Below are 17,579 nucleotides of genomic sequence, written 5' to 3' on the forward strand. Positions count from 1 at the left end.
GTGTGTGTATAGTGTGGATCAGGGAAGAGAGGTGTGTGTGTGTGTAGTGTGGATCAGGGAAGAGAGATGTCGGTGTGTGTATAGTGTGGATCAGGGAAGAGGTGTGTGTGTGTGGGTATAGTGTGGATCAGGGAGGAGGTGTGTGTGTGTGTGTGTATAGTGTGGATAAGGGCAGTTGTGTGTGTGTGTAGTGTGGATCAGGGAATAGGTGTGTTTGTATAGTGTGGATAAGGGAAGTTGTGTGTGTAGTGTGGATAAGGGAAGGGGGGGGTGTATGTAGTGTGGATAAGGGAAGGGGTGTGTGTGTGTGTATATGTGTGTGGATAAGGGAAGTGTATATATTTATTTAATGTAGATATTTATTTTTTGTGTACAGCAGGGATAAATATGTGCACTACACCACAGGCTTTATCTTCATAGACTGTAAGCTCTGGTGACCAGGGGCACACATACATACAGCTGTTATCACACAGATGGGTCGCCTTATTACTTAGCGCTGATGGTAACTTAACACTATAAGAAGCTGTAGCAATATGCTGCACACATCATACACACACCAACTACTAGTAACAGCAGGTCGTCTGTGCACACACTATGACGGGCACTACAGGTCCCAGCATGCCACTCCTATGTAATGTTTTGCACGTTACCATGGTGACAGCAGATCCGGCAACTCCGCGGCCCCCACTCGGCGCTCTCCGGCGTCTGCCCGGTACAGATGGAGACTCTCACACCGAGGCCGCCGCTCGGCAGATAGACTAGTTCCCAGACTCGGCGCGCCCGCCGCGGATTGGCTGGCGGGCGCCGGTGACGTCATCCTCCGAGGCCGGCGATTATTTTGTCGCAGGGCTGTGACGAGAGGAGGGAAGATGGCGGAGAGGAAGCGGCGATCGCGGAGAAGCAGCAGCAGTTCTAGCTCCAGCTCCTCATCTTCCAGCAGCGAGGGCGAGAAGCGGCCGAAGCGGGATGAGGAGCAGCAGCCGCCGCCGTCGTCGCGGCGGGAAGCAGAGGAGGAGGAGGAAGAAGAAGAAGAAGAGGCCTGGATCGGTCCTCTTCCCACCGAGGCCTCCCAGACCAAGAAGCGAAAAGGTGCCTGTCCCCTCATACCCTTCTATCAGTTACCACCACCCGAATAAGGGGCAAACGCAGGATTTCTAAAGGGGGGTTTCCAGATCTGTCTGTCTGTTTGTCTGTCTGTCTGTCTGTCTGTCTGTCTGTCTGTCTGTCCAATAGGAGTAAACGGCAATCAAGGAACACGAATACAGGTTGAGCATCCCATATCCAAATATTCCGAAATACGGAATATTTTGAATTACGGATTTTTTTTTAGTGAGAGTGAGATAGTGAAACCTTTGTTTTCTGATGGCTCAATGTCCATAAACTTTGTTTACTACACAAAGTTATTAAAAATATTGTATTAAATGACCTTCAGGATGTGTGTATTTGACACATAAATGAATTGTGTGAATGTATACACACTTTGTTTAATGCACAGTTATTACAAATATTGGCTAAAATAACCTTCAAGCTGTGTGTACTGTATAAGGTGTATAGGAAACATAAATGCATTCTGTGCTTAGATTTAGGTCCCATCGCCATGCCATCTCATTATGGTATGCAATTATTCCAAAATACGGAAAAATCCGATATCCAGAAGTCTTCCGGTCCCAAGCATTTTGGATAAGGGATACTCGACCTGTACTGTACATAAAACATGGAATACTCTAGTCTAAGGTGTACGTATCAGGGCCTAAGCCCCTTTGTCAGGAAACGCCTAACAAAGAGGTTTAGGTCCTGAAATGTAGACTAAAATATACCAAGTCATGTCTCTTGAGTGTTGTTTTTTTTCCCCATTGGAGTCCTGGATGTAGTTACCACTCGTGCAACGGGGCCAGGTGCCGCATCCACAATACAAACAAGAACAGCGGTACTCCCATATAGGATGCTTGTTTACACACACACACACAGCACTCCTGGACCCAAATTTCAATAATCAAAGACAAACAGCAGCTTAATTGCAAGTCTACATTGTTCCAGTGTGGATGGGCACCCAGGCAAGTTGTTTACCATTGAAGAGGAGTGGCAGTCATTTTTTTCTGAAATATATATAGTCACACACAAGTATGCATTTCTGTGTGTAAAATTATATATATATCTCACTACACGATCTGCTGGCACTCAGTGTAACAAGCCCCATATGCTCGTGTGCCCATCCAAAGAGATAATATCCAATAGCAAAAGAGGATGGCACTCAGTCTGTTTTCATAGCAAAGAGACATATGTATTGAATACTGTCTAACGCAGTGATGGCTAACCTTGACACTCCTGCTGTTGTTGAACTACACATCCCAGAATGCCCTGCCTCAGTTTTAGCATGGCCAAATAGCAAAACTGATGCAGGGCATGCTGGGATGTGAGGTTCAACACCAGCTGGAGTGTCAAGGTTAGCCATCACTGGTCTAACGTTTTCGGGGCATCAGCCCTGTCCTCAGGACTGTAGGTATTGTATTGTCCTGAGGACGGGGCTGATGCCCTGAAAACGTTAGACAGTATTTAATACATATGTCTCTGCTATGAAAACAGACCGAGTGCCATCTTCTTTTGCTAATATACTTTCTCTTACGTCCTAGAGGATGCTGGGGACTCCGTAAGGACCATGGGGTATAGACGGGCTCCGCAGGAGACATGGGCACTATAAAGAACTTTAGATGGGTGTGCACTGGCTCCTCCCTCTATGCCCCTTCTCCAGACCTCAGTTAGGTCCTGTGCCCAGAGGAGACTGGGTGCACTACAGGGGAGCTCTCCTGAGTTTCTCTGAAAAATAATTTTGTTAGGTTTTTTATTTTCAGGGAGCACTGCTGGCAACAGGCTCCCTGCATCGTGGGATTGAGGGGAGAGAAGCAGACCTACTTAAATGATAGGCTCTGCTTCTTAGGCTACTGGACACCATTAGCTCCAGAGGGTCGGAACGCAGGTCTCATCCTCGCCGTTCGTCCTGGAGCCGCGCCGCCGTCGTCCTCACAGAGCCGGAAGATAGAAACCGGGTGAGTATAAGAAGAAAGAAGACTTCAGATCTTCTCTGAGGTAACGCTGCACGCCATTGCTCCCACACACAACACACACAGCGGGCACTGAAGGGTGCAGGGAGCAGGGGGGGCGCCCTGGGCAGCAATAATAAACCTCTAGGGACTGGCAAATATATATTATATAGAGAGGCAGTATAATATATAATCCCCCGCCAGTATAGTAAATTTGAGCGGGACCAAAGCCCGCCGCTGAGGGGGCGGAGCTTGATCCTCCAGCACTAACCAGCGCCATTTGCTCCACCGCACACTGCAGAGAAGCTGGCTCCCCGGACTCTCCCCTGCTGAATACGGTGACAGGGCAAAAAAGAGGGGGGGGGGCACTTTTTATTGATGCAGTGAATGTATATTTATATAAATGCGCTGTTTGTCTGGGAATTTTGTTTCCAGTGTCAGTTGGCGCTGGGTGTGTGCTGGCATACTCTCTCTCTGTCTCTCCAAAGGGCCTTATTGGGGAACTGTCTCCATATAGATATTTCCCTGAGTGTGTGGGGGTGTCGGTATGCGTGTGTCGGCATGTCTGAAGCGGAAGGCTCATCTAAGGAGGAGGTGGAGCAGATGATTGTGGTGTCTCCGTCGGCAACGCCGACACCTGATTGGTTGGATATGTTGAATGTTTTAAATGCAAATGTGTCTTTATTACATCATAGGTTGGACAAAGCAGAGTCCAGGGATAGAACAGGGAGTCAATCCATGGCTTTGGCTGTGTCACAGGGCCCTTCAGGGTCTCAGAAACGTCCCCTGTCCCAAGTAGCAGACACTGATACCGACACGGATTCTGACTCCAGTGTCGACTACGATGATGCGAGGTTACACCCAAGGGTGGCCAAAAGTATTCATTATATGATTATTGCAATAAAGGATGTTTTACATATCACAGATGACCCCTCTGTCCCTGACAAGAGGGTACACATGTTTAAGGAAAGGAAACCTGAGGTAACCTTTCCCCCATCTCATGAGCTGAACGCGTTATTTGAAAAGGCTTGGGAAACTCCAGACAAGAAACTGCAGATTCCAAAAGAATTCTTATGGCGCATCCTTTCCCCGCACAGGACAGGTTACGGTGGGAATCCTCACCCAGGGTGGACAAGGCGTTAACGCGCCTGTCCAAAAAGGTGGCGCTACCGTCGCCAGACACTGCAGCCCTCAAGGATCCTGCTGATCGCAGACAGGAAACTACCTTAAAACCGATTTATACACATACGGGGGCCTTGCTCAGACCGGCAATAGCGTCGGCTTGGATTTGTAGCGCTGTTGCGGCTTGGACGGATACTTTGTCAGCTGACATTGATACCCTGGATAGGGATACCATTTTATTGACCTTAGGTCACATTAAAGACGCAGTGTTATATATGAGAGACGCTCAGAGAGACGTTGGTCTGCTAGGTTCGAGAGCCCACGCCATGGCGATTTCTGCTAGGCGAGCCCTGTGGACCCGCCAATGGACAGGTGATGCCAACTCAAAGAAGCATATGGAAGTTTTACCTTACAAAGGTGAGGATTTTTGGGGGGAAGGTCTCGCGGACCTGGTTTCCACAGCTACCGCGGGCAAATCTACTTTTTTACCTTATGTTTCCGCACAGCAAAAGAAAACGCCGCAATATCAGATGCAGTCCTTTCGGTCGCGTAAGTCCAGAAGAGGTCTGGGCTCTTCCTTCCTCGCCAGAGGTAAAGGAAGAGGGAAAAAACTGCCTGCTACGGCTAGTTCCCAGGAGCAGAAGTCCTCCTCGGCTTCTACTAAATCCACCGCATGACGCTGGGGCTCCACTGAGGGAGTGTGCGCCGGTGCGGGCACGTCTTCGACTCTTCAGCCACGTCTGGGTTCAGTCAGACGTGGATCCTTGGGCACGGGAGATTGTATCCCAGGGTTACAAGCTGGAATTCGAAGACGTGCCTCCTCGACGATTTTTCAAATCGGCTCTTCCAGCTTCTCCCCCAGAAAGGGAGATAGTTTTAGCTGCAATTCAAAAACTGTGTCAACAGCAAGTGGTTGTCGAGGTTCCCCTAGTTCAACAGGGGAAGGGGTACTATTCAACCCTATTTGTGGTCCCGAAACCGGATGGCTCAGTCAGACCCATTCTAAATTTAAAATCCCTAAACCTGTACTTGAAAAAGTTCAAATTCAAGATGGAATCGCTCAGGGCAGTGATCTCCAGCCTGGAGGTAGGGGGGGGGGGGGGGGGGGGGGGGAATTTATGGTGTCACTGGACATAGAGGACGCATACCTTCATGTCCCCATATATCCCCCTCATCAGGCGTACCTGAGATTCGCTGTGCGGGACTGTCATTACCAGTTTCAGACGTTGCCGTTTTTGCTTTCCATGGCCCCGAGGATTTTCACCAAGGTAATGGCGGAAATGATGGTGCTCCTGCGCCGGCAGGGAGTCACAATTATCCCGTACTTGGACGATCTCCTGATAAAGGCGAGATTGAGAGATCAGTTGCTGAAAACCGTGGCGCTCTCCCTGAGAGTGCTGCAGCAACATGGCTGGATTCTGAATCTACCAAAGTCACAGTTGGTTCCAACAACTCGGCTATCATTTTTAGGCATGATTCTGGACACTGAACAGAAGAGGGTTTTTCTCCCAATGGAAAAAGCCCAGGAGCTCCAGAACATGGTCCGAGACCTGTTAAAACTGAAAAGAGTGTCAGTCCATCAATGCACTCGAGTACTGGGGAAAATGGTGGCGACCTACGAGGCCATCCCCTTCGGCAGGTTTCATGCGAGAACGTTTCAGTGGGACCTTCTGGAAAAGTGGTCCAGGTCCCATCTTCAAATTCATCAGAAATTAAGCCTGTCCCCCAGGGCCAGGGTGCTTACCTTCTAGAGGGTCGCAGGTTCGGCATTCAAGACTGGGTTCTGGTAACCACGGACGCGAGCCTCCGAGGATGGGGAGCAGTCACACAAGGAAGAAACTTTCAGGGGATATGGTCAAGCCAGGAGGCTTGTCTACACATCAACGTACTGGAATTGAGGGCCATATACAACGGCCTACGACAAGCGGAGAATCTTCTTCGCGACCTACCGGTTCTGATTCAATCAGACAACGTCACAGCCGTGGCTCATGTAAACCGCGAAGGCGGGACAAGGAGCAGAGTGGCAATGGCGGAAGCCACCAGGATTCTGCGCTGGGCGGAAAATCACATAAGCACTTTGGCAGCAGTCTTCATTCCGGGAGTGGACAACTGGGAAGCAGACTTCCTCTGCAGACACGATCTCCATCCAGGAGAGTGGGGACTTCATCATCAAGAAGTTTTTGCAGAGATAACAAGTCAGTGGGGGGCTTCCTCAAATAGACTTGATGGCGTCACGCCTCAACAAGAAGCTTCAGAGGTATTGTGCCAGGTCAAGGGACCCTCAGGCAGTAGCAGTGGACGCCCTGGTGACACTGTGGGTGTTTCAGTCGGTCTGTGTGTTCCCTCCTCTTCCGCTCATCTCAAAGATATTGAGAATCATAAGACGAAAAAGAGTGCAGACAATACTCATTGTTCCAGATTGGCCTCGAAGGGCCTGGTATTCCGATCTTCAGGAAATGCTCACAGAAGATCCGTGGCCTCTTCCTCTCAGAGAGGACCTGTTGCAACAGGGGCCCTGCGTGTTCCAGGACTTACCGCGGTTACGTTTGTCGGCATGGCGGTTGAACACCAAATCCTAGCTGGGAAAGGCATTCCGGAGGAAGTCATCCCTACTCTGATAAAGGCTAGGAAGGAGGTGACGGCGAAACATTATCACCGTATCTGGAGAAAGTATGTATCTTGGTGTGAATCCAAGAATGCTCCTACGGAAGATTTCCATCTGGGCCGTTTTCTCCACTTTCTACAGACAGGAGTGGATATGGGCCTAAAATTAGGCTCCATTAAGGTACAGATTTCGGCTCTATCAATTGTCTTTCAGAAGGAATTGGCTTCTCTCCCAGAAGTCCAGACTTTTGTAAAGGGAGTGCTGCACATACAGCCTCCTTTTGTGCCTCCATTGGCACCATGGGACCTTAACGTGGTGTTACAGTTCCTAAAATCTCCCTGGTTTGAACCTCTTCAAACGGTTGAATTGAAATTTCTCATTTGGAAGGTGGTCATGTTGTTGGCCTTTGCATCTGCAAGGCGGGTGTCTGAATTGGCGGCTTTGTCTCACAAAAGCCCCTATCTGATTTTCCATGTGGATAGAGCAGAACTGAGGACTCGTCCTCAATTTTTGCCTAAGGTGGTTTCATTGTTTCATATGAACCAACCTATTGTGGTACCTGTGGCTACGAAGGACTTGGAGGATTCCAAGTCCCTTGATGTAGTCAGGGCCTTAAAAATCTATGTTGCCAGGACGGCTCGAGTTAGGAAAACAGAGGCACTGTTTGTCCTGTATGCAGCCAACAAGGTTGGCGCTCTTGCTTCTAAGCAGACTATTGCTCGCTGGATCTGTAACACGATTCAGCAGGCTCATTCTATGGCTGGATTGCCGTTACCAAATTCGTTAAAGGCCCATTCCACTAGGAAGGTGGTCTCTTGGACGGCTGCCCGAGGCGTCTCGGCATTACAGCTTTGCCGAGCGGCGACTTGGTCGGATTCAAACACTTTTTTGCTAAATTCTACAAGTTTGATACCTTGGCTGAGGAGGACCTCATGTTTGCTCAATCGGTGCTGCAGAGTCATCCGCACTCTCCCGCCCGGTCTGGAGCTTTGGTATAATCCCCATGGTCCTTACGGAGTCCCCAGCATCCTCTAGGACGTAAGAGAAAATAAGATTTTAAACCTACCGGTAAATCTTTTTCTCCTAGTCCGTAGAGGATGCTGGGCGCCCGTCCCAGTGTGGACATATTTCTGCAAGGCTTGTATATAGTTATTGCTTACATAAGGGTTATGTTACAGTTAAGATCAGTCTTTGGCTGATGCTGTTTTGTTCATACTGTTAACTGGTTGCGTATATTCCATGTTATATGGTGTGGGCTGGTATGAATCTTGCCTTTAGATTAACAAAAATCCTTTCCTCGTACTGTCCGTCTCCTCTGGGCACAGTTTCTCTAACTGAGGTCTGGAGGAGGGGCATAGAGGGAGGAGACAGTGCACACCCATCTAAAGTTCTTTATAGTGTCCATGACTCCTGCGGAGCCCGTCTATACCCCATGGTCCTTGCCCTTGCAGAGTCCCCAGCATCCTCTACGGACTAGGTGAAAAAGATTTACCGGTAGGTTTAAAATCTTATTTTTAATATAATATATTATATATTTCGCAGTAGCAGCACTCAGCGACGACTTCTTTAGAAGATTAAAACACCATCACTCTGGATTATTTCAACGTTTCAGGATCATTTATTTCGACCCTTTCGTCGGGATACAAAATACTCAAATGACACCAACAATGCTTAAAAACCCTCTCCCTCCCAAGGTGAACGCCCCCTACCTGCCCTTAGACAGGTGTGGAGAATTAAACATATGTGTGAGACAATCCTATACCACAACATGAACAGGTGTTTAAATACCATGCGCGCAAGCTACAATGCATATATAATCTCTTAAAAATCAACCATGTTTTCATCTCTACATCATATATTTATTGCACAACTGTATCCTGCACATAAATGTACCTCATTTGTTAAATATCCCAATGGCTGCTAGCCATTTAAACATTCTTATGTGTTTTAAAATTCTTTGATTACCTATAATTTTTGTCCAATGTTAGACACAAAAAAAAATATATATATATATATATATATATATATATATATATATATATATATATATATATATATATATATATTTTAAAATAAAAGGTAACCTTTTTTCTGCGCTATACCACTAGTCTCAAACCACTGAGAAATACCTTCTGTCAGATGAGGTATAAAGAATAGATATGAAAAGGAAAAAGGTTCTAGTGGGAGCCAATACGCCTTTAGAATAACTATGTTTAAAAGTTTTTGTTCATACACAAACAGACGACATTTACAACCTATACATTCGTCTTTGGTACAAATTACTAAAAATTCAGTAAAATGATATAACAATTTTATATAAACACATGTTTCAGTTGATGTGAGGATTTTACAATCAGGTGATCACAATCAGAATTTTGAAGAGATATATCTCCAACCAGAAATTTGTGGTGAAGGCTTTATGAATCCGAAATCGCGAAACCCAACGCGTTTCGTCCGTTAGGACTTCATCAGGGGTTAACAATCAGTTCTTACAATAGATTGGATTACCACTGGTTATGACCGTCTAGGGTTCTCAATGTTATATCCAATCACAAGTATGTTTTCAATTAATTTGGTATCTAAATAGATTTCATCATAACAGAGAATGACATTTTAGGTTGAAGTTAGGTGATGTTATATTCCCTAATCTCATCAGGGATAATGAAACTCTACAGTCCACCTCGGCTTCAATAATGCTGCATTCACACCGCAAATGCCGGGTCCTACCCGGTAAGACAAACGTGTACTTACCGGGTGGGATCCGGCATTTGCGCTCCGTTGCAGGCTTCCCGACCCGGCAATATACCGGGTCGGTTGCCATGACAACGGAGGCCGCAGCAGCAGCAGGGGCGGGGGTGGAGGCGTCGTCGGGAGATGAGCTCATCTCCAGCGCCGCCTCTCCCTATCTTGTGAATGAGAACCGTGTCGCATCGACACGGCTCCCATTCACACCGCACCTGACCCGGTAATCAACCCGGGTAAAACCCTTCTTTTTTACCGGGTTGATTTACCGGGTCAGGCGACCCGCTAAATCGCCCAGTGTGCTTTCACATCGCACACTGACCCGGTTCGACACGGCAATATGCCGTGTCGGTACCGGGTTATTTGTGCGATGTGAAAGGGGTATAAGTATCACCAAAAGGGTTTTAATAAATTCCCAATCCTGAATAGTACTGTACCTTCTTACTGGGACATGCACAACCTCACAGGATCACAACCACCTTGTATCTTATTTATTTATTTAAGATATTAGGTCATGATTGAGGTACCTGAACATGTGCATTGCAAAATACAGACATACTGTAACCTTATTAATCTCTTTCCACAGAACAGATACTAAAATGCAAACGCAAAGTGAAAGTAATGCGAGAGAATATAAGGTCTTCCCCCATATTACTATTCAAATCTAGAAAGGATAATTATCTTACAAAAATATTTATAAGAAGCAGGCAAAGCTAAGCTGCTCATTTAACCCCTTCGGGGATATTGTACCCAGCTTATGAATCCAAAAGAATTCTCTTTGTAATAATTTGCGGGCCCGATTCCCCCCGAATAGATTCTGGGATGTGGTCGATTATTTTATATCTTAATGCTGATAAATTATGTTTGGCTTCAAGGAAATGTTTTGCCACCAGTTGGTCGCTCCTACCCTTCTCAAGTGCTAAATGTATGGCACGCCTGTGTAAATTCATTCTTTCACAGAAGGTGCGCACTGTCTTTCCCACATAGGGGTGTATTCAATAACTGTCGGAAAGACTGCCGCTTCCGACAGTTTTAGGTTGGAAGGGGTTCCGACCTATTCATTATGGCCCCATTTTTTCCGACTTGTCGCGTGCATTGTTTGAAGCGGGGCCAAACCCGACAGGTTTTACCCCCGTCTCCAACAATCTCAGTCCGACTTTAAAAAAAAAAAAAAGTCGGATTGAGATGAGGAGGCTGAGAGCAGGAGACGGAGGGAGCAGCGGGGAGAGCAGGAACCCAGCGGCAGCGTCCACCCGGCTCCAGCAAGCAAGGTCCCGCTTGCTGGAGCCGGGTAGACGCTGTCATGAGCCTCCAGTTACGCTGCTCCCTCCGTCTCCCCCCCCCCCCCCCCCCTTCCCCCCATCTCCCCCCAGTGCAGCTATCCGCTCCCCTCGATGCCGCTGGCAGCAGGTCAGGAAACCGGGAACGGCCAAATCCGACAGTCTGATTTGTCTGCTCTTTGAATAGGGGTTGTCTGGTCCATTCTGACAACTGCATTTCGGAATGGACCCGACTCTTATTGAATATACCCCATAGCATTTACTGCACGGACATGTGATTAGATAGATTACAAATTTAGTTGTACAGTTTAAATAATAATCAATCTTAAATTGAAACCCTGTTTGTGAATGAGAAAAGAACTTCCCTGGTGTCAAATATTAACATGTAACAGTTTACACTCTGAAAACATCCTTTCCTAGTTGTCAAAGATTTCTTCTGGGTTATATCATTCTTCACAAGTAAATCTTTTAAGTTCTTTCCTCTTATAACAATGCATGATAGATTTTTTATTAACGGCTGATAGTTCCTTATCACTGGAAATCAATCTCCAGTGATTCCTTGTTTGTTTTTTAATTATCCTGCTCTTATCATTAAAATGGTTAACCCAAGTGATCCTATCCTTCTTTTTCTCTTTCGCTGTAGTTTGTAATAATTCCTGTCTAGATTTATTTAGGGCTCTGACTTTCTGTTTCTGTAACATGTCCTTATAACCTGTGTGTATAAACTTTAACATCTTTTCTAATTGATCCTCCATCCCCTCTCTAGTGTTATGTATGCGTCAGACCCTCAAAAATTGAGAGTATGGCAAACTGCTTTTCAAGCTAATCAGATGGAAACTGCGGTTATGTAATAGACTATTACGATCCGTGCTCTTAGAATAAATACTTGTCAATAATCTCAGGCCTGCCTTTACTATATTTACATCTAAGTAATTGATTTATTACTTATCTCAAAGGTGAACCCCACTGGCTGTTGTGTTCACAGCCAAAAATCTGTTTCAGTGCCTCCTCTGATCCCTTCCACAGTATGATCAAATCATCTATGAAACGACGGTACAAAATGTTATTGTCCGTTATACACATATTTGAAAAGAATGTCCTTTTCCACCATGAACATGTAACTATTTGCAAGGGCTGGGTCACACTCAGATCCCATGGCACACCCCGCCACTTGCAAATAGTAACGTCCATAGTTTCTGGTTAACACGAGTCTCAATAAATCAATAATCACATCCACATTTGGTCCTTTATAATGGATATTATTTGCTAACAGCAGACGTGTATATATATCTCCATATACCCATTACTGGCAGCACTTGCAGGACTGAAAATTGAACCACAGTTTTTAGTGTATAGTGTACTATACTCGCATAACAATTCATGCTGCTGCTGGACCAGTCAGCGACTGCCTTCCCCGCTGTTGCTGCGTACCCATTGCTCCCGCCGCTGCGAGTGCCCGCCTTCCCCACCACTGCTGAGTGCTCACAGTTCCTGCCTCCCGCATCTTCCACATACTTGCGGCTCTGGCTGCTGCTGAGTGCCAGCCACTGCTGAGTGCCCCACGGGCCCACGCTGCTCAGTGACTGCAAAGCTCGAACAATCGAAGTAGCACATGCAGTTACTATCACCATGACTGTGTGCCTCTGCCCATCAGGGGGGTTTCTGGGTACTCTGAACCCCCCCTCCCTTCATGCGCCACTGCGAATGCACTCAAGATCCCCCACGAATGCAACCACTCAAGATCCACCCCCACCCACGAAAGTAGCAACTCAAGACCCCCCGCACGAATGCAGACACTCAAAACTGCCCCCCACTCCACCAAATGCATGCAGCCACTCAAACTCCTGCCCCCCCCCCAAAAAAAATGCTGCCACTCACCTCCCCTCCCCCAATATAGGCCCTCATACTCACTGCCTGCCCCCCCCCCCCAAAAAAAAAATGCTGGCTCTCAACAGTAGAGCATGTAGCACGCTTGGTGCCACCATGGTGTTTTGTTTTGTTCTCTAGCTGGTAAAATAGCGGCAAGGAAAGCAATTGGAACGTGTCCTTTTTGTTTGCGGAGCTGGAAGTGTCTCAGGGGTCTATTTAATAAGCTGCCGGTGAAGATAAAGTACCAGCCAATCAGTTCCTAACTGCAATGTCACAGGCTGGGTTTGAAAACTGACAGAAGCTGATTGGCTGGTACTTTGTCTCAGTCTACTTTATCTCCATCCAAGGCTTAGTAAATAGACCTCTTAAATACTTTTCTCTAACGTCCTAGTGGATGCTGGGGACTCCGAAAGGACCATGGGGAATAGCGGCTCCGCAGGAGACTGGGCACAAAAGTAAAAGCTTTAGGACTACCTGGTGTGCACTGGCTCCTCCCCCTATGACCCTCCTCCAAGCCTCAGTTAGATTTTTGTGCCCGAACGAGAAGGTTGCATACTAAGGGGCTCTCCTGAGCTGCTTAGTGTAAAAGTTTAAAGTAGGTTTTTTATTTTCAGTGAGACCTGCTGGCAACAGGCTCACTGCACCGAGGGACTAAGGGGAGAAGAAGCGAACTCACCTGCGTGCAGAGTGGATTGGGCCTCTTAGGCTACTGGACATTAGCTCCAGAGGGACGATCACAGGCCCAGCCATGGATGGGTCCCAGAGCCGCGCCGACGTCCCCCTTACAGAGCCAGAAGACGGAAGAGGTCCGGAAAATCGGCGGCAGAAGACGTCCTGTCTTCAATAAGGTAGCGCACAGCACTGCAGCTGTGCGCCATTGCTCTCAGCACACTTCACACTCCGGTCACTGAGGGTGCAGGGCGCTGGGGGGGGGCGCCCTGAGACGCAATAAAAACACATTTTTTGGCAAAAAATACATCACATATAGCTCCTGGGCTATATGGATGTATTTAACCCCTGCCTATTTTTACATAAAAAAGCGGGAGAAAGGCCGCCGAAAAAGGGGCGGCGCCTATCTCCTCAGCACACTGGCGCCATTTTTTCCTCACAGCTCCGTTGGAGGAAGGCTCCCTGACTCTCCCCTGCAGTCCTGCACTACAGAAACAGGGTAAAACAAGAGAGGGGGGGCACTAAATTGGCATATAAATATATACAGCAGCTATATTAGGGAAAAACACTTATATAAGGTTATCCCTGTATATATATATAGCGCTCTGGTGTGTGCTGGCAAACTCTCCCTTTGTCTCCCCAAAGGGCTGGTGGGGTCCTGTCCTCTATCAGAGCATTCCCTGTGTGTGTGCTGTGTGTCGGTACGTTGTGTCGACATGTATGAGGAGGAAAATGGTGTGGAGGCGGAGCAATTGCCTGTGTTAGTGATGTCACCCCCTAGGGAGTCGACACCTGACTGGATGGTCTTATGGAAAGAATTACGTGATAGTGTCAGCACTTTACAAAAGACTGTTGACGACATGAGACAGCCGGCAAATCAGTTAATACCTGTACAGGCGTCTCAAACACCGTCAGGGGCTCTAAAGCGCCCGTTACCTCAGGTGGTCGACACAGACCCAGACACGGACACTGACTCCAGTGTCGACGGTGAGGAAACAAACGTATTTTCTAGTAGGGCCACACGTTACATGATCACGGCAATGAAGGAGGTTTTGAACATTTCTGATACTACAAGTACCACAAAAAAGGGTATTATGTGGGGTGTGAAAAAACTACCCGTAGTTTTTCCCGAATCAGATGAATTAAATGAGGTGTGTGATGAAGCGTGGGTTTCCCCCGATAAAAAACTGCTAATTTCTAAAAAGTTATTGGCATTATACCCTTTCCCGCCAGAGGTTAGGGCGCGTTGGGAAACACCCCCTAGCGTAGATAAGGCGCTCACACGCTTATCAAAACAAGTGGCGTTACCGTCCCCAGATACGGCCGCCCTCAAGGAACCAGCTGATAGGAAGCTGGAAAATATCCTTAAAAGTATATACACACATACTGGTATTATACTGCGACCAGAAATCGCCTCAGCCTGGATGTGCAGTGCTGGGGTGGCTTGGTCGGATTCCCTGACTGAAAATATTGATACCCTGGACAGGGACAATATATTATTGACTATAGAGCATTTAAAGGATGCATTTCTATATATGCGAGATGCACAGAGGGATATTTGCACTCTGGCATCAAGAGTAAGTGCGATGTCCATTTCTGCCAGAAGAGGATTATGGACACGACAGTGGTCAGGGGATGCGGATTCCAAACGGCATATGGAAGTATTGCCGTATAAAGGGGAGGAGTTATTTGGGGTCGGTCTATCGGACCTGGTGGCCACGGCAACGGCTGGAAAATCCACCTTGTCACCTCGCAGCAGAAAAAGATACCGTCTTTTCAGGCTCAGTCCTTTCGTCCCCATAAGGGCAAGCGGACAAAAGGCCACTCATATCTGCCCCGGGGCAGAGGAAGGGGAAAGAGACTGCAGCAGACAGCCTCTTCCCACGAACAGAAGCCCTCCCCCGCTTCTGCCAAGTCCTCAGCATGACGCTGGGGCCTTACAAGCGGACTCAGGCACGGTGGGGGCCCGTCTCAAGAATTTCAGCGCGCAGTGGGCTCACTCGCAAGTGGACCCCTGGATCCTGCAGGTAGTATCTCAGGGGTACAAATTGGAATTCGAGACGTCTCCCCCTCGCCGGTTCCTGAAGTCTGCTTTACCAACGTCTCCCCCCGACAGGGAGGCGGTATTGGAAGCCATTCACAAGCTGTATTCCCAGCAGGTGATAATCAAGGTACCCCTCCTACAACAGGGAAAGGGGTATTATTCCACGCTGTTTGTGGTACCGAAGCCGGACGGCTCGGTGAGACCCATTTTAAATCTGAAATCCTTGAACACTTACATAAAAAGGTTCAAGTTCAAGATGGAGTCACTCAGAGCAGTGATAGCGAACCTGGAAGAAGGGGACTATATCGTGTCTCTGGACATCAAGGATGCTTACCTTCATGTCCCAATTTGCCCTTCTCACCAAGGGTACCTCAGGTTTGTGGTACAGAACTGTCACTATCAGTTTCAGACGCTGCCGTTTGGATTGTCCACGGCACCCCGGGTCTTTACCTAGGTAATGGCCGAAATGATGATTCTTCTTCGAAGAAAAGGCGTTTTAATTATCCCTTACTTGGACGATCTCCTGATAAGGGCAAGGTCCAGAGAACAGTTAGAGGTCGGAGTAGCACTATCTCAAGTAGTGCTACGACAGCACGGATGGATTCTAAATATTCCAAAATCGCAGCTGATTCCGACGACACGTCTGCTGTTCCTAGGGATGATTCTGGACACGGTACAGAAAAAGGTGTTTCTCCCGGAGGAGAAAGCCAAGGAGTTATCCGACCTAGTCAGGAACCTCCTAAGACCAGGCCAAGTGTCAGTACATCAATACACAAGGGTCCTGGGAAAGATGGTGGCTTCTTACGAAGCGATTCCATTCGGCAGATTCCACGCAAGAACTTTTCAGTGGGATCTGCTGGACAAATGGTCCGGATCGCATCTTCAAATGCATCAGCGGATAACCCTGTCTCCAAGGACAAGGGTGTCTCTCCTGTGGTGGTTACAGAGTGCTCATCTCCTAGAGGGCCGCAGATTCGGCATTCAGGATTGGGTCCTGGTGACCACGGATGCCAGCCTGAGAGGCTGGGGAGCAGTCACACAGGGAAGAAATTTCCAGGGCTTGTGGTCAAGCATGGAAACGTCACTTCACATAAATATCCTGGAACTAAGGGCCATTTACAATGCCCTAAGTCAGGCAAGACCTCTGCTTCAGGGTCAGCCGGTGTTGATCCAGTCGGACAACATCACGGCAGTCGCCCACGTAAACAGACAGGGCGGCACAAGAAGCAGGAGGGCAATGATGGAAGTGGCAAGGATTCTTCGCTGGGCGGAGAATCATGTGATAGCACTGTCAGCAGTGTTCATTCCGGGAGTGGACAACTGGGAAGCAGACTTCCTCAGCAGACACGATCTTCACCCGGGGGAGTGGGGACTTCACCCAGAAGTCTTCCACATGATTGTGAACCGTTGGGAAAAACCAAAGGTGGACATGATGGCATCCCGCCTCAACAAAAAACTGGACAGATATTGCGCCAGGTCAAGGGACCCTCAGGCAATAGCTGTGGACGCTCTAGTGACACCGTGGGTGTACCAGTCAGTGTATGTGTTCCCTCCTCTTCCTCTCATACCAAAAGTACTGAGAATCATAAGAAGGAGAGGAGTAAAGACTATACTCGTGGCTCCGGATTGGCCAAGAAGGACTTGGTACCCGGAAATTCAAGAGATGCTCACGGAAGACCCGTGGCCTCTACCTCTAAGAAAGGACCTGCTCCAGCAGGGACCATGTTTGTTCCAAGACTTACCGCGGCTGCGTTTGACGGCATGGCGGTTGAACGCCGGATCCTGAAGGAAAAAGGCATTCCGGATGAAGTCATCCCTACCCTGATCAAAGCCAGGAAGGATGTAACCGTACAACATTATCACCGTATTTGGCGTAAATATGTTGCGTGGTGCGATGTTAGGAAGGCCCCTACGGAGGAATTTCAACTGGGTCGTTTCCTGCAATTCCTGCAAACAGGACTGTCTATGGGCCTCAAATTAGGGTCCATTAAGGTTCAAATTTCGGCCCTGTCAATATTCTTCCAAAAATAACTGGCTTCTGTTCCTGAAGTTCAGACGTTTGTCAAGGGAGTACTGCATATACAGCCTCCTTTTGTGCCTCCAGTGGCACCTTGGGATCTCAATGTAGTTTTGGGATTCCTAAAATCACATTGGTTTGAACCACTCACCACTGTGGACTTAAAATATCTCACATGGAAAGTGGTAATGCT

General features: G+C 47.7%; 2 protein-coding genes across 2 annotated transcripts in view; one reads left to right on the forward strand and one right to left on the reverse strand.

The window, feature by feature from the left end:
- CENPK (centromere protein K) overlaps positions 1–739 on the reverse strand; it is a 153,896-nt gene extending 153,157 nt beyond the window's left edge. The window contains exon 1 of the mRNA XM_063963172.1: positions 651–739. Coding sequence (XP_063819242.1) covers positions 651–653 — 3 coding nt within the window. The 5' untranslated portion in view covers positions 654–739. The remainder of the gene's footprint in view (positions 1–650) is intronic.
- A 28-nt stretch (positions 740–767) lies between these two features.
- The window catches only part of PPWD1 (peptidylprolyl isomerase domain and WD repeat containing 1), a 90,566-nt gene continuing 73,754 nt past the window's right edge, over positions 768–17,579 (forward strand). Inside the window, exon 1 of the mRNA XM_063963164.1 lies at positions 768–1,089. Coding sequence (XP_063819234.1) covers positions 870–1,089 — 220 coding nt within the window. The 5' untranslated portion in view covers positions 768–869. The remainder of the gene's footprint in view (positions 1,090–17,579) is intronic.

Source organism: Pseudophryne corroboree, chromosome 1 (genome assembly GCF_028390025.1).
Source record: "Pseudophryne corroboree isolate aPseCor3 chromosome 1, aPseCor3.hap2, whole genome shotgun sequence".
NCBI lineage: Eukaryota > Metazoa > Chordata > Amphibia > Anura > Myobatrachidae > Pseudophryne > Pseudophryne corroboree.